General features: G+C 40.8%; 2 protein-coding genes across 3 annotated transcripts in view; one reads left to right on the plus strand and one right to left on the minus strand.

The window, feature by feature from the left end:
* Window positions 1-427: 427 nt before the first annotated feature.
* On the plus strand, window positions 428-7,842 carry grem2a (gremlin 2, DAN family BMP antagonist a). Of its 2 annotated transcripts, none has more exons than XM_061040014.1 (2): window positions 428-913; window positions 6,061-7,842. In XM_061040014.1, exon 2 carries the CDS (start codon window positions 6,062-6,064, stop codon window positions 6,638-6,640), a length of 579 nt encoding a protein of 192 aa, XP_060895997.1. In that variant the 5' UTR covers window positions 428-913; window position 6,061; the 3' UTR covers window positions 6,641-7,842. The 2 variants fall into 2 exon arrangements, with proteins under 2 accessions (XP_060895997.1, XP_060895996.1); XM_061040013.1 differs by having other exon boundaries at window positions 432-920.
* The window catches only part of fmn2a (formin 2a), a 43,685-nt gene continuing 33,153 nt past the window's right edge, over window positions 7,506-18,037 (minus strand). The window contains exons 14-17 of the mRNA XM_061040010.1: window positions 13,005-13,056; window positions 11,369-11,518; window positions 9,335-9,416; window positions 7,506-9,100 (exon numbers count right to left, since the gene is read on the minus strand). Coding sequence (XP_060895993.1) covers window positions 9,074-9,100; window positions 9,335-9,416; window positions 11,369-11,518; window positions 13,005-13,056 — 311 coding nt within the window. The 3' untranslated portion in view covers window positions 7,506-9,073. The remainder of the gene's footprint in view (window positions 9,101-9,334; window positions 9,417-11,368; window positions 11,519-13,004; window positions 13,057-18,037) is intronic.

Here is an 18,037-nt window from a genome sequence, read left to right on the forward strand (position 1 = left end):
CTGATCCCAGTGGTCAGCTTAACAAGACCCACAAAGCAGACACACAGTATTGTCTCTGCTGCATCAAGGAGTGTGAGTTGTGGCATTTTTCAAACACTTCTGTTAGTGTAGCCGCATATGATGATTTATGGATGTGGAGTTATGAATTGTGATATGATGTGGTCAGAGTGTCAAAGAGGAAGGATAATGAAAGGTTTTTTTGTAGGATATCAATGTAGCTGCATAATTTTGTCATTTATTGTCCATGGAGGCAAAATGCCATCTGATTCCTGGAAATGTAAATTCAAATGTCAAACGCAGGACAAAAGGTAAAGAAAACTTTAAAAGAGAAGCTGATAGGTTTGTCATGGATGGGTGGGCGTTTTAATAAAAGATAAAGAAGAAAATGTATAAATAATCAGATAGAGGCAGACACGGGGAGCAAGGGAGACATAAATGAAATAAGGGAAGCCTGGTTTGATTCACACAATGACCAGGACCAATAGGAGAAACCCTCCCAGTCTTGAGGAGGAGAGGGGGTGGTGGGGATTCAAACTAAGGCAGGCTCCACTGTGACTCAAACACTTTCAAAGACAGACTACAGACTATCTCCACGGCAAGAAGATGTGTGACTGAAACCTGGAAGGGCTTCTTTCATAGACTTAAAGCTGAAACGAATAGTTAGCCTGAGTGTGAAAGTAATAAAGAGTTACATCCTGTCCTCGAAGATGGAAAGCTGAGCGTGTCCGAGACTTTGAATCTTCTGTGGTTTCGGGGGGGGGAAAAAAAGAGGAGCAAGGACAAGGAGCCTGAGGATACTACAGATTATGTTGCCATGGAAACTGAAACCTGGAAGCGGACGCAAGGACCACTGAAGGTGGACGGCTTCCCTTGACTGCACACTTGACGCGTTACTGTCCCTCTTCGCATTGTGGTGAGAGGTACATGAACAGGACTTTTTTTTACAGTGATAACACCCATTTAACCCTTTTAGACTGAAGTCAATAGACCACGAGCCTTCTACCGTTTTATGAGTTGAATAAAACTTTTTAAAGTAATGTTTAGAATGATGAAAAGTTGACAAATTGTTGGTTACAGATAGTATGACCCAGTTCTAAATGTAGGTCTTATGATTTAGGACATTTCACAAAGCAGGATAACATCAATTGGCCACATGATTTAGTACATTTTTACATCAGCCATCAGGATTTTCCAACAATATAGCTTTAAATTCTATGAAAACTGACTTTGTTTGCAATATATGCATGAATACAATGCTTATGTGTGTATAAGTACCATATACTTTCTGCATGTAGTACAAATAGTGCAGATAAGTATGTGCTGGCTCGACATATCCCACGCCAGCACTTCCAAAAAGTGGGCAGTAAGAGCCTGACGGAGAGATATTAAGGCTGAGTGATTCAGTGACTCTCTGAATGACTAAGCACACAACCATGTAATTCGACCAGCCGTAGTTGTGCAGCTATTTAGTAGTTCTGCCAGCAGCAAGGGTTTGATTCCCACTGGGGGCCACCCAATCATAAAATATATGCCTTTAAAGTATTGTAAGGTGTTCTGGATAAAGTGCTAAATGATTATAATTAGTGGCTGGAGGTTTGGGGGAATTAGTGCTCTGAGTGAGAGAATTAGTAAGTGATGACAGGATGTTGAACAGTGCATAAAGATGATATGAGGAGTCATTTTCAAGTGAATAGAGATAATAGTGTAATTTAAAGGGAGCTTGTATGCTGTGTTTCCAAAATAATCATTTAAGCAGATGTACGTCCTTGAGTTTATGTAACATGAATGTATATCTGTTTAGTCATGTGTATGTTGATGTGATTCCAAGTGGGTGTGTGAATGTGTGTGCGTGTGTTCCTACAGTATGCGTGCAGTGAACGGCGGGGAGTTTGCCTTCTGATCCTTCTTAGAGCCGCGGTGACTGCACCACCTTGCACAGTCCTCTGTGATGTCAAAGCGGATTTAGCACACGGACACATTACACTTTCTTTAGCAACAGAAAACACTTCATCGTAAGCCTCTAAAGATAGTAAAATTGGTGTTTGAAAGAAGCCTTAGCGATACTCTTAACACGTGTAGTTCACACATGTTCAGGTACTAAGAAAACTTCTGAGGGAAGCCGATTAAAACGGCTGAAAGCAAGGCTGGATTTAAGCCAGTTTGTTGCAAATTTTTCTGTTAAAATTAAGCTCTTTTTTTTAAAAACCAACAGCACATTCACCTTGCTAAGTATACAGTAGATTACAAGAAAATACTCTCAATCCCCTTAACACGCAAAAACCTGATGGTGCACCAGTCATTGCAAACTCATGCTGTGCAGCCAGAACACGGTTCAAACCCACAGAACTTCGTTTTCAAATTTGAGTGGGGATCCTAAAGTTTCTAAAACACCAAACTGATTTAAAATGACGCTGATGACATCAATAAAATCTGATTTGATGTAAGGGTAAAGCTGTATGTGGAGTCTCGAATACTCCACTCATTCCACACAAATATACAGCTTCAATAAATATCAGGGATAAGCTGGAAGAGAAAACGTGAAATAAAGCTATTTCACCCTCCATAAAGATGTTTAAATGGAAGAATGGAAGTTGTAAGTGTACGGTGCTGTTCACCACTGCAGCTAAGTAGTGCCATCCTAATCTGAAACCAGAAATGCTGTATTATCATAGCTTTTCTAATTGGCCCTCATCTTCCACTAAAGCACTTAATGTTGCTTGCCTCACATTCTTGCCAGCACTTAGCTCGGAGAGCATAATATATGGGCTGCTAGTCATTATCAAGATGGATTGTGGTGACAAATGGCTGCCCAAACCGCCTTCAGCAGCCTCCTGGCCATGTTGGCATTAGACACATTTACAGAGAAAAGCCCCTGAAAGGACTCCCCCCCCCCCCCCCCCCCCCCCCCCCCCCACCCCCGCCCTTCCTCCTAACTGTTAATGAGCCAACAGCCGAGCACAGTTTGGGAAAACAGAATCCGCAAATGCAGATAATGACATGGTTCCTCTTTGTGTAATTGGTTGCAAGTGAAAACATTTCATTTACCTCTCTTTCCCTCTCGCTATATCCTGTGTGTGGGAGTGTGTGACTGTGTGTGTGTGTGTGTGTGACCCTGTGTGTGTGTGTGTGTGTGTGTGTGTGTGTGATTGAGGTTTTTGAGCTACACGGTGAATTACATGCAGTTCTACTGTAATTAACTGCACTTACCAGTCTGTGTGTGAGACTTTCTGACGCACTGATAATTGAGGCATCAGGTTGTGTTTGTTTTAACCTGCCTTTGAAGGCATGCTGGGAAGATGTTTCACAGGGTTTAGTGGAGGGTACATCTGTGTGTACAAATGTCAAAGACGTGAAAGGACCCTTGTTTACCTTTTTAAAAACATTTTACGACAAAAAACCTGAAATGTTAGAGATTTCCACAGCTAATATTGCTTCATTTAACATCGAAATCAGAAACAAGAACTATTGTTTTTACCATGGTGTTATGCCATCCTGAGAAACATAATACAACAATTTCCCAGCGACTATAATAGTGGTTTTTCAGAAAATGGCTTGTTTTAGCTCTGCAGTCTCGCTGGTATTTGTAATTTCATTAGAGGTCTGAATTGTGGAACCAAGGTCTGCCACAGTTCAGTGAAGCGTTTCCCTCAAGTATTTGTGGTTCTTGTAAAACATAGAGCTGTGTTTGTGGACAATATTAGAGTGTAGCAGAGACAGAGAGGTCCGGTTCAGTTCTGTCTCTGCTGCATTAATGCACAAAACCACAGTCTCCTTCCGTCTCCAGGACTCTGAGATGATTAGTGGAGGAGGGAGAGACAGATAGAGTGACAAAGAGAGACAGATGGGGAGAGAAAGAAATAAAGAGACACAGCTTGTGGAGAGATATTAAGTAAAGCAGTGTTGGTTTTGTTTCCCTGTAGGTGATCTGTCCCGAACACCACCAACTCTTCAACCCACTTTTCTTCTATCTCCAAACCCCAACCGCTAACTGCCTACCCATCCACCTCTCTGCTCCCCCTAAAGCCCCTCAATCCCTACCCCAAACCTGCAATTTGTCCCACAGTGGAGATTGATGAGAATAGCTTGGCAGGGCCGCCACTATCATACTTGCACTGAGTTTGGGAGGAGCGCTGCTGCTGCGTGTATAGGCCATCCATCATGTCCTATGTACACACTCCGTCAGGTCATCCCTCAAGAGTCCCTGAAGGTTTGCAGGCTGTTGCTCAGGGTGCCTCTTTAAGCGATGGATAGCGCATGAAGAGGGGAAACAGAAGAACAAGAGGCTGCACACAGAAGCAGGGCCTGTTCCTCAGAGCATGGGTTGGTGCCTTTAATACACAGACAGCGGGAACAGAAAGCAGAAAGACCGCTAAAGACAAATGAGCCTGTGTTGGACATGCAAGGTAGATCATGGAGAGATTGAGTGGGGTCACGACTACCCTGATGCAGTAGGTGGTGGAAGGACCCAGTGGGAGTCTTAGGTTTGGTTATTCTAACCTCTATGACGGGTGTGTGTGGGCGTGTGTGCTGGCTTGTGTGTGCATGCAAAAGTGCATACTTACAGTGGAAACTACAGATCTGAAAGCAGTGTCTGTCCTGATTAAGACATTTAAGGAGTAGACTCAATTTCTTGCCAAGCTCCTTTTAAAAAATTAACCTAAAAATACACTTGTTTCTGGACATCCGCTCATAGGAAATACCAAATATCAGCAATTAACTTAATTGTAAGTGTAGAGCATTTAACCTGATTTCTTGGCAGTGTCTACATATAATCTGAAATACTTCATTACTTCGGGGGTTTGATCTCAATTAATCAAAATAAAATAAAAGCACAGAATCAAGAGAATAGAGTTGCTCAAAACCGAATTAAAAAGTGGAGTCGATCTGTGTCTTTGTAACCCAAACACATCTTTTTATGTTCTATAGAAAAAGTCTGGTACTGCTCTACTTGATGGACAAACAGCTGCTGTCTAGCTTAAGGCCATTGCTGCCGGGATAGTGATATACAGGCCGACGTGTTGGTGCAGTTTTTCGGACAGACTGCCATGACCTCAGGGTCAGGGGCATAAGAAAGAGGCTGAGATCAAAGTGGATTATGATAAAGTCATTTGTTCCATGTCAGAGTGAGTTGCATGTCCAGGAGAGGAAGAAAGGATACATTGAAATTTGCACGGCAAAGAAGCGTCTGTGGATAGCAGCAGCCAATGGCCTTGAGGCAGTTTGGTTCTCTGTCAGAATCTCTGTCTTGATGTCATGCAACGCTTGTCAAGAGCAACATCTGCTGAAAAGATGCTGGAGTGATGGTCAAAAATGTGCTGGCACAAAAGCTGACAGCGTGCGCAGGGGCGGATACTCCATCCTGAATGGAGGTGGAGTCATTTCTCTAGATGACACTCGCTTTCTGGTGCTAACATGATACATAAGACACGATGGTGATAATGGACACTGTGGGTCATTCTCAGTTCAGTTTCCTCCAAAGTATATCACCAAAGAGAAGAAGAGTGGACTCCCAGAGGGCACTGTAGCGTTCCTCATCTCTTCCCCTAATAACATGCAGATGGGCCTCTCTAATGCCTGTTTACATATCTGCGGCATAGTTCATGACTAAAGTAAGCAAAGCCCTAATTATTTTACCCGGCGACGGGACCAATAAAATCAACTTCCCCTTCTCGTTACGGGTGTTTAAGTGAATCCTTTGATGGCAGGCCTTTGTTTATTTTTGGAAGAGTTGCGTAGCCTGGAGGAAAGCAAATACAAGTAATGACAGAGTTGCTGACAAATGGAGGCCATGGTGATGGATTCATTTCCTCAATGATGCCTGGAGGGCTACTCTGTGAAGCAGGTTCAACATAAATGCACGTTAAAGCAATTGGAAACATGATTGGCAATATTTATATCATGTCGGCAGCTGAGAGACTGTCATGCATCATCATATGTTGTCAGGAACTGTGTTACAGCAGCTTCAACGTTATGTTCCTGTCACAGCAAATGTTTTATTTTACAGACACCATCTCTTCACTGCAGAACTGTAATGCATACTAATGCGTCTCTTCTTTGCAGAATGCTGTGGAAAATAACCATCCCGGTCATCCTGGCTGGGGTGCTTTGCATCACCGCAGAGGCCAAAAAGTCCCGGCCTCAGGGATCCATCCCCTCCCCGTACAAGACCAAAGGGAACCTGTCCTCAGAACGTCACCACCGGTTGTTGCATCAGAAACCAGAGGTGCTCTCCTCCAGCAGGGAGGCCTTGGTGGTGACGGAGCGCCGCTACCTCCGCAGAGACTGGTGCAAAACTCAGCCCCTCCGCCAGACAGTCAGTGAGGAGGGATGTCGCAGCCGCACTGTGGTCAATCGTTTCTGCTATGGCCAGTGCAACTCCTTCTACATCCCCCGACACATGGGGCCCAGCTCGGGTCAGGGCCAGAATCGTGGCCAGGCTTCAAGCTCTGGAAGGAAAAGTCACAACAAGGCACAGGAACCTTTCCAGTCCTGCTCCTTCTGCAGGCCGCACCGCATTACACAGCTCACAGTGCAGCTGGACTGCCCAGACCTGCAGCCACCTTTCAGGCACCGTAAGGTGCAGAGGGTTAAACAGTGTCGATGTATGTCTGTGGATGTGAGCGGCCATGGGAAACTGTGAAGAAGGATGTGGAAAGTCCTTCGAAACTGAAATGACAATGCAGGATTTGACAGACTTCAAACAGGAACTGGCTTCAATTTGAACTATGTACTTTTCACGCCCAGAAATGATGGGCTGTACTACAAAATAATGACTTGAAACATGGAACTGGTAATATTAAACAAGACTGAGAGCATTGATTCAATCAGAGACTAGCAGCCATGTCGGCAAGCTTGTGATTTTGCAAAAAGACTCGTACAAGAGACACTGATGATGAAGCAGTCTATATTCAACATTAAAGATGTTTCCTCTCTAGTATTTTAAAAAGTCCATATCTTTCCGGTTATTTGTACATTTGCCACCAGATTCCTTTGTGATGAACACAAAACATTAAGGACAATGCTTAATGCATCTTTAGGAAACAAAACTCTGTTAACTGCCTGTGAATCAACAGTAATTACAGTTTGCGAACTATAGTTTCAACTATAGGAAATGCTGAGTTTGTTTTAGTGTTTGGTCTCTCTCTCTGTATATTTTCCACAAGATTTCTTCACATTGACGTCGAGGAAAAAATATCAAGATGAGGCGACTACAATGACCTGTGGCATCCATCCGCTGAAACACTCACCTGGCTGTATACAGTACATTTGCCACAGATATATTCTGGCCAGTAGAAAAACATACTGCAGCATGTGTAATGGAGGTGCAATGCAATATATACAGTTTATGTTATATGTATGAGTGTATTAATGTATGTGAAAATTATATTAAATCTATTTCATATAAAACAACAGTGGTGATTGGAGTGCATGTACATATGTGTGACTTAATACCACAGCTGATCAAATGACAAACAATCCTACACAGAATAATTTCTATCACAAAATTGATGTTATGTCTTTTATTTAATAAATATATGTTTGTATGGGGAAGGCTTTCCAATCAAACATATCGTTGGTATTGCACATGAACGTCACGTCACATAATCCTGTTGTTGTTGGGAGTTCACACGCTCACACAAAGCAGGAAAGGCACAAACTAAGTACATGGGATTTTGCTTAAAACAAAGCAAGTAGACAAAAGTGCTGAATAAAACACAAGTACGTCTGCTTCAGGTCACACCACTAACAGTAGGTATGCATGGCCTTTATGGATATTGAACCACAACAGAGAATGTGCTGTATAATTATCACAATAAAGGAATGTACAATTATCGTATTTCAGTCCATGTAAAACAGATTTTTCTTCATTATGCACGCAACATTTAATAATGGATATGTCTCAGAAAGAAGCTCAGTTCGACAGCACTCATTTGACCTCTGTGCTTTGCAATAAGGCACTGATAATCGTTACCTACCGTGTAGAAATCGTATAAAATCTTGTGCTTTTCACCTTTAAGGAAGATATAAAGCTGACATGTTCATGCCTTTCTAGTAAACCAGGCTAGGAATTGCACTAAAGAAAACAGGCTACATACGGCTTATAAACAATGAGAAAGCTTCGATATTATATCGCTACCAAGTTCAGGATGCAATGGAAGATTTCTGGCATCTTCTTCAATATGAAACCACTACATTTACTCATTGCAGAAATATTTCATTTGAAGGGGCTATATGTAACTTTTGTATGTATGTATAAATCGTTTTTTTTATCGCCCATTAATAAGCGAACGGTTAACTGATGTGAAAAAGTAGATGTTCACTGTCTTATCTGTGTTGCCTGTATAAAATTTTTCCCCGGGTCTTATTTTCCACGAAAGCTCCAGGAAGTGACTTTTTATGAACGTTCTCAACGTCCTCCTCACTCCGCTACGCTTACAGAGATCAACATTACAAACTCATCACACACTCCCGGTCTTCACCTCCACAGCCAGAGGCCGCCTTCCACACACTTCTATCCGCCCTAAGAGCTCTCAAAGGTGAACAAACTCATCACACACTCCTGCTCTCAGCCAGTGCCTGCCGAGACTGTCGTTTGTAGGATGTAGAATGAATACAGACACACAGACTCCTTCACAGACTTTCACATGTGTATGACCACTTACCTCCCCTGTAAACATTATGCCGGTAAATATCCAGTGTTTCCCGGCCGATGATGATGCTCGTTTGTGTACGTACGAGCATCGAGTGTATGACGAGCACGCGAGGGAGAGCGAGCAACAGGTTACTGGTGCAGTTTGCACTAACGCCCATGAGGTATCGCTACAAACGCAGTATTTTTATAAGTTACATAAAGCCCCTTTAAAAATGGACGTTTGTGGAAAGGTGATCTTTCATTCTACTTTTAAACAAAAATATCCAGTTTGAAGGGTCTCACAATAAAAAAACAAGTCAAAGTTAATTGAAATCAAATATTGGAGGCAAATTCGTACAAACTTCCAATGAATCTATGCAAGACTGTACAAACTGTGCTTGTGCAATAGGCTGCTTGATGATCGTTTTCCATCCTCTTGCTTCAGAACTTCTGACCCAGCTTTGCTTTCTGTTGGAGAGAAAAAAAAACCCAGCTTGAGTTATTTACAGCACTGGAACTGGTCTCAATATGTTACTGCAGGAGCCAGGAGTGTTGTTTCCTTTATCACCCTAAAGAGTGTTTGTTAAAGGAACAGAGGCTGTTAGGGGAGGAGACGATTTACTCCACGGGGGAGAAAAGACGAGCTGAATGAACAAATTGAAGCCACGAGACCGTATAGAGAAAAGAAGGGAAGGGACGTACTATTCCAGTTGCATGTTTGGGTTTCACATTGTAGGAGGCCTTCTCCTTGGCCTGTTTGAAGGACTCTTCAGCCATTTTGACCCTGAAAAAGAACCAGAAATAACCATCAGTCATCCAATAAAGACACATTCATCTTAATTCAAGGGCTGAAATTCATTACTTCACCAGAAAAGTAGGAAGATTCCTACTTAACCCCTCCAGACTTTCGTTATGGGTTTTTTCACACAATGATCTTAAAAAATCTGAGAGCAGATCTTGTAAAAGCTCTGCTCGGAAATGATTCACTCGTAGTTTACTACAACATGGAGCAGGCGACTGGCATCATTACTGATTTGTAGCAGGTTGGTTTCAAGTGAGCACAGTATTATACCAGGGTGCTGTGTGTGTGTGTGTGTGTGTGTGTGTGTGTGTGTGTGTGTGTGTGTGTAACAGCGCATGTGAGGATGAATATTTATAGCTCCACGGGAGTCTAAAAAGGAAAAGCAGCAGAGAGAGAATTGCGATGATAGCCGGTGGCACAGGGCAAAGAGTTAATGCTTTCAAATTGTTTTAATGCTTTCCTACTGAACAAGCAAAGTTTGTGACATTTTGCTTCTCCCTCAAATACATATCACAATTCAATCTTCATTTGGCATAATGGACCAATTTGCTTTTTGTTGACATATGCAGCAGTATCTTTAAATTCATCAAACCACTGGAAGCTAACTGGATGCTGCATGTGTTCTTTTCATTACTGGGGTGAGGACACAGATTTGGGTCATTTAACCTCTTTTCCCTTCATGAATCTGAATGAATATGATAGGATCTTCAGTGAACACGAGATGGACTGCGATCTATTAATGGTTCGGTTACTTGCACTTGGGGAACATTTGAAAGATAGGAACATTGGTATATCAGTGATGACACTTAAGAGCAGGGGTTCCCAGCTCGCGACCCCCAAAATGAAGGTGCCAGAGGGGCTCTGGTGGCCTAGTGGTCAGTGCGAGCTATAGTCCTCCAAGCTGGCGGCCTGGTTTCGATTCCGACCTGTGGCTCCTTTCCCGAATGTCATTCCACACTCTCTCTCTTTCTCCCCGACTTCTGCCTCTATTCACTGTCCTATTTCTAAAATAAACAGATATAGCTTTAAAAAAAAAAAAAAAAGGTGCCAGTGACTGCGGACCTCCACTGACCTTAGAGGAAGTTAAGGCATATAATGTAACACACCACCACATACTGATAGGCCGATCTGAACACTGGTAACACAGAATAATAGAACATCTAAAAATGATAAACAGTGTAAAATTATTTTATGTTTTAATTTATTTTAAGAAAGGCTGGTTAGAATAAAACTATTTCCTACTTCCTGCATCTCCCTCCATCCCATTTTTCAAGCCCAGCGTAGTTCTGCAGATGGCTGGTTCATCATGAGTCTGGTTTTGCCCAAAATTTCTTCCTCTGAAAAGGACGTTTTGTCTTGCTACTGTAACTTTGCTAAATGTTGCTTATTGCTCATGATGGATTAACATTGAGTCTGTATAACATAACAATGAGTAAAGGTCTTTTACCTGCTCTTTGTAAAGTGTCTTGAGATAACATTGGTTATGTATTGGCGCTATACAAATAAAGATTGTTTATTGAAGTTTAGACTTTAGCACTAAGTGGACATAAAACACTTGATTAATAGAAACATTTGTGTTCATCTTTTAAGATCAGTAGACACCTAAAAAGTTGCTGTCTTGTGCAAACTTGCATTTTAAGTATTGTCACGCATTCATTTCATTTTTATTTCACTTAATGATGGAGTTAAATTTGAAATTAAACATTTTTTGTATCTATATTTACAATAATGAGTCCAATATGGATTTTTAAATCATTTTAAATCACCTCTTGTTGGCCCAACTTTGGAAAACTGCATCGGAGAGTGTTGCACCCTTCTCAAAGACATTAGAGAGAGCAGTAAAGTGCCTAATATCTCATTAGGATTTGGTTTTAACACAATAGCTTTAGGTGTAGGAAGGTGTGTGTCACATTCTGAAATAGGAATTGTCTCACCGTTCCTTTAACATCATCTTATTCTGCTTCTTCCAGTGGTCTTTAAAATCAGTGGAAAACTCGTGCCAAACAGAGAACAGAGTGTTGGGAGAGACCTCCTTCTCTCCAGCCTTTGGTTTAACGGAGAATGACACGCTCAACTCCAAGAAGCTGAGGACAGAGAACAAAAACATTTCTTCAAGACCAAACTATTACAACACGAGCTTACAGAAACCCTCACAGATTGTTGTGAAACCTGAATGTGTTGAGCAAATATGCAAAATATGAAGTTAATCTTGGAATAACAGCGATTTAATGGTAGAGAAACATCTAAAAAATACAAACCAATGATGACTGTGCATTTCGGAGAGAACGCAAAGTGGAATTACTTCCACTAAAGCAGCATGGTCATCCAGGTTTTTCTTACAGATTAACTTTGAGGACTAAAATAAACTCTTAAGCATCTCCTGTGCAGTGCTTGGCTTTGTCGCCTCTAAAGAAGCGTGTGTACTTTTACATGTACATACATGAGATCGTATGTATGTACATGGCAACGATCAAAGAAAGCGAGGAAGGAAAAAAGATGTCTGACAGCGAGACGAAGACAAATCTAGCCAGAGGATGAGTGAATAAGGCAGGAGATGACACATGCTAGAGTGTTGAATGTGTTGGCCGTTTGCAGTGGATCAATACGGCGGAGAGGTTGGGGTCTCTTTGTTTGGAGTGTGCTATAGAAACGCATTCCTGGCCAGAAGTAACAGAAGCCTGGAGCCAGTGCTGTCTACTCTCGCTCCACTTAGATAAACAACCAGACACCGTACAGGGGGGCCTCCCGTCTGCTGCAGGCCTGGCATCATGGCCTGCACCCTCCATGTAACTGAAGGAACCAGGACTCCAAAATATTGACAAAGCATGCCAGATTATATTTCACAACTGCAACAAGGATATATCGCTTCATACTGTATCCGACTGCATCGTCAAATGTGTTGTGTTCACATTCAAAACTGTGCTGCAGAAAAGGAAATAATGACTGAGACATGCTGCATATGGTATTGGAAAGTACACCAGGTGATGCATAAATATACTTTTTTAAAATTCAAATCCACTAGCGAAGCATAATTTTTTTCATACCAAAATAATACAATTCCTTTTTGAGTCACATTTGTATTTGTTACATTTCATTAAGATACACTTACAGTCAAACGTAATAGGTATTTGGTTACCCCAACGTTAACACTAGCTAGTAGCAGACTGCTCGAAGCAAGTTAACTAATGTCCCATGAAGTAAACTGTGGCGCGTGGTAGCATGCATTCCTGTGTGCGTTCCTGTGTGTGTATGTCAATAGGTGTATGTTTGTGTGTGCCAGCATTCCCGCGAGGAGCTGTGACGTGCATTTTAAAATTAAATGACTATTTTGGTACAAACTTTTATCCGCCAAGTGTTGCATAGCCCTCAAAGATTTACCTAACGGAAAATCTTTGGCACTCTTTGCATTTGGCACTTGGTGGGTGTTAATTCTGGACCCTGCTCAAGTGAAGTTTTTGGGATCACCGATGGGAAGAAACAGATGGTTTAAGCACATATCTAATGAAGTAGAAACAAAGTGTCTGCATATCTTCAAGTAAAGGTTTCAAAAGACACAAAAAAAGTCCTTACATCTTATGAGTGTCTGCCAGCTGCTCCTCTTGTGTTTCCAGCTCCGTTTTAGCTGTGAAAGAAAACACATTTTGTTTACAATGGAAAGAGCAGTGCACGAGTTAATACAAGATTAGATTAGGATTAGGACAGAAACTGGATTTCCCCGTGACATCAGAAAATACACCTTTCACCTACAATGTATAAAAGGAGGGATTCCACATGTCACCATTAATTCAATCAACGGTCATGTGGAAGGTCAGAGCTGTGCCACCAGGTTATTAAGTGTCGGATTGTCCAGCAGTTGCACAACAACAAATGAGTATTGCAGATCGTGGGGACAAGTGCTTCTTTGTGCAGGGGTTACATCAAATGGAGATGGATGACTTTCTGTGTGTGTGTAAGAGGGGTGAGAGAAAAAGAGAGAGAGAAAACCGGGGTAGGACTTTGTGGTACACATTAGGAGATATTTCGAGCAGGCCACAACATTTATCTCTGTGGGCTATCAGGATCTTTTTGACTGTTTCCTAAATGATGATATAAGAGAACAACAGTGAAATGTGACAGCCTCAGTCAGGAAAATACCGCAGGTTACTACTTATCAAATTTCACATCCACGGCGCTGATTATAAGTCCATTTCCCAATGTGACAGAGTGGCAGTAGACCTAAACCAGCTGTTTAAATCCTCACTGTGCTGCCGTGACTGACAAAAAGTACCACATTAAATTCTCTGTCCTCTCGAGGTCAATTATTTGCTGCCTTAAACTGTCAAACGTTCAGAAATGACCCGTGGCCTCCTCATCGCTTTCCAAGACAGATGGGACAGAAGATGGGACGGAGACTCTTTCCTGGCACAGATCTGTGTTCTGCTCTCAGCCTGGGGATATCTGGTTGCTTTATCCAAACCAGAGCCACATCCTAAAGATCTCAGACACACTGAGGCCAGCATCTGACACTGTAATAGGCCCCAATCATGTTTCTGTCTCCTTCTTGTTCATCAATAAATGAAAATGAATAACAACATAGGGCTTGGTTAGCATCTTTATAGCAGACACCATTCATTTTTCCCCCTTTAAGTACATGTTTAGATGTGTCATGACTTTATCTATAACATTATACTGAAAGATGTATTAAAGGTGCACTATAGATTTGGTTGGGAAATTTGAAAATTGGAGAAGTGAAACAATTCTATGCTATATTTTCTGAAGTAAATACACAGACTTCAATCAAAGGAAAAAATGGGTCCCTGGAAGACTATTTGGAGCTAAAAGGCTACCAGGAGAGTTACGGTTTCACTGTTGCTGGCCCCCCACGCCATAACTTCTCACGTAGCATTTTATCTTCAAACAGTGCTCCAGGGACCAAATTTTCCTCTGAGGACATTTTGTGTATAAAGTTATGAACATATACAACAAAATCTATAAATTTATCCAACTTTCATATTTCTCTACCAAAACTCCACAGTGCAGCTTTAAGTAAATACATTTCTAAAAGGACCAAATGCAATATTACACACAACTTTAACATTTGATTTACTATATAAGATTTAGATTAGAGCTCATTTTATCTTCTGTTTGGTGGGACACAACTTAAAAACAAAACATTCTGATAATTATAAAGAACACTTGGTTAACTAGACTAGAACACAAGACAGAGTGACATAACAGTACATTGCATACATTGCAGAAAACAAACCCCCACACACACAAATCCCAGAGTAACAACAATATGTTAGTCATATTAAAGGCAATGATATCATTCAAAAGTTAAGAATTGAGATGCGGCCATGACTGCCATAAAATCTACGTCTAAAAACACTGAAAAAAAATTATATTGAAGAAACTCTTAAACTTTCCCTTAGACTGTACATTTTAATGTCACTTCAATCACTGAATATTTTGTTGTTATTTACTAAAATCATATGAACAAACAGATATGAGAAAGGTGTGACATGATTGGACAGGATTGCTTAAGTTTTACCCATTGTACCAACAACAGTAAAAAGGAGGATGCTATTTTTTAAGGTCCAAGTTTTGTAATGGCATTATGTGTTTAATGTGGTCAAATCAAAACTTTCTTTTTAATTTGCATTTCTGCCATGACAACGGTCTTTATACTGAAAAATGGTCATTGTAACTTTATCTTCAAACATGTCGTAATGTTCCGGGCAGCAGAGTGGTAGACAGCAGAGGGAGAGATTGACTTCAGTCAGACTAATCTTCATGTCCATCAGAAACAGATTATCACATGGCCACTGCTCTCGTTCTAGTCTCAGTGACTCCATCAAAGGCCTGCATGCATGAGAATTTGTGAAGCGAGCGGGGAAAATCAAGCTAGACCAAACAGCCGAGCTCCAACAAGTCCGCTCCCACTGTTATTCTGTGGTTAGTTTCATGGTCAGAAAATAAACAAAAGCGGTTTAAACTGTGGAGCCAGAAACAGTTTAACCCCAGGCCTTTTAGAAATTACAGAAATAACAAAAATAAGACATTTGGCTGTTGTTCTTTTTTTCACTGCCGCAGCGGAGGAACCCCAAGAATCCCGTCTGGAGCCTTGTGAGTCACATGTCCGTGTTACGGCGCTTACATTCTGCTCTCTGAGGGAAAAACCTCGTCATTTGCATCAAAGAGAGAGCTCCCATATTTCTCTCAAACACAGCGAGAAAGGGAAACGAGAGGGGGAGAGGTGGAAATGGGGAGAGATTCTTTCATCTGCAGACTTCCTTTAAAATGGACAGTGAGCATTACCGCGGAAGAACATATGCTATATATTATACTCTCATCTGAATACAAAAGCAGTTGGAAGAGAGGCCGGTGACTGCGAGCTGGCTCCATCAGAACGATTGGTCACAGTCAACTGGATGTAGCCAGGGTCAGAACCAATGCTACATAAAGAATTATATTTGACTTTCTATGTTAAAACTAAGTCTCACACCTTTGATGTGAACCACAATAGACCAATATTGTTGTACTGTAGATGTCAGGTTGTGCAGAGAACAGCATGGATGTATGACATCTGGTGGACATGATGGATAAACAGGACTCCATTTTTATTTGATTTTGCCTACTAACTATATGTGGAACAAAAATGTACAAGTAGCTGTTTGCCTGCTTTAGAGTTTAAGGTTTCATATCTGTCTTTAGTTTGCTCCCATGTGTCTCCAGGAGATTCAAAACCATGCAAGGATTATGGTACTATAGGGATAGTAAAGTGGATCAGACTGGACAGTCGCCTCACATTTCTTTAAAATACTAAGGGTAGAAATTGGAGGGTAAAATAATAAGATCCCAAAACAGCGATTCTGCAACGTATGATAGACTACAAGACACTCATCAAATATTACATCAGGATTTCTGATTACAGAGTACAAAATGCCTCAACAAAGGTAGAGTTTAGGATTCATGTATTTATTTTAGTGTTAGTTTTACCTCTCATCATGCTTCATCCTTAAACTTCTGTAAGATATTATCACAAAGTAATTATTTTAATCAAGTTCTTTGGCCAATTCACTTCTGCTCACGTCACCATTGTTTATGTCATGAGCACTACTGCAAGTCATTAATTAGAGGCGTGGTGAGTCCAATTAGCAGGGAAATCTGTGTAGAGTGTGTTTTATTTTTCATTTCATGAAAATATCCATATTTGGCACCAGCGATGTAATAATTGTATCACACGAGTCAGGATCAGGATATATCGCCTTTTTGTCCCAACCACAACAACTTGGTAAGTAGCACACACTATAATGGTGCTAAAGGTGACGCTCTGTGGTGTTCAATCCAGGTGAAAAATTAATTTGACTGCAGAAGTCTGCTTTGTGAGCTGGTGGGTGGTTGCGGCAAAGGATTGATCTACAGACACAGGAAAGAGTTAATCGAAATAAATACACTTTTCATCCATGAAACCTGGTTTTGATTCCCATTAGAAAGAAATAGTACATGTTGAGTTATTTAAAGAAGTATATGTGATAGTATATCTACATATATAAATATGTGTTTTTTAGTATCCCTATCAAGTAGTTTTTTATTCCTACACTTCCACAACTTAATAAGGTCAAAAAGTTCAGCAGGCCTTTTTTTTCAAAATCTAACTGGATGTTGCTCATTTAACATCACAAAGTTGGTTGAAGCAAAGAAACAAGTTCTGGTACATAGTATATTTGGCTTAATCCATCACAATTTAACCCTTCAAATGCCAGTTTGATTACACGATTCTGGGGGTTAAAATCCTGATAATTATTCAATATTTGATAGTTTTGAGCAGGACTGGAGTTGTTGCAAAAAAAAAGTAGAATTTTTTTTTAATCTGTTCTATTTTTATAGCAGTTTTTGTAAGTGGACATTTTTGTCCTTAGTGACTTAAAAGGGTGGTAAAAATGTTTCACAGTGTTCAATTGATCTATTAAAAAAAGAAGATTTGCATTCCAAAATGTGTCAAGAGAGATACTTTCTTACAGAAATGTGTGCCATATGCACTAACACAGCCAAAATGATGGCCAGATAAAGAGGAAACATTTGCCCAAATGAACAAAAAATAATAACATTGTATAGCATTCTGAAATTAGCATATAGTTCAAAGCACGGCTGTGCTTACAGGCATTAGCAAGGCTGAGGACTTTTAGCATAGTTGAATGGCAACTGGGAGAGGAAGTAGTCATTTTCGATAATTCATCATCATTGTTTTAGCAGCCCTCTCAGTAAACAGCTCATGGTGAAGGTTTATTTTATTTTGTAATAGGAAAGAAGACGTCAAGGAAGCAATGTGCTGCTTGTAGTGTGTTTTTTGTTCCTCAAACACAAAGAAATAAAAAGCCATGTAAATAGAACAGTGCCACGCTGAAAATTGAAACATAGAGGGAGACAGGAACTAAAGGAAAATCATTGACACCAGAAAAAAGCAAAATAAATGGGAAAAAAAACATGTCACGACATCAAGAGCACTAAGTGAAAGGGATCAGGTGCAGAACAAGTCCGTTTTATTACAGCCCCTCAGGCATCTCTTCTATTCTCTGCAGCCAATTGAACAGACTGTGTGTCAGGTTCACCTTTGGCCATCC

The sequence above is a fragment of the Labrus mixtus genome, chromosome 6 (genome assembly GCF_963584025.1).
Source record: "Labrus mixtus chromosome 6, fLabMix1.1, whole genome shotgun sequence".
In the NCBI taxonomy this organism is placed as follows: Eukaryota; Metazoa; Chordata; class Actinopteri; order Labriformes; family Labridae; genus Labrus; species Labrus mixtus.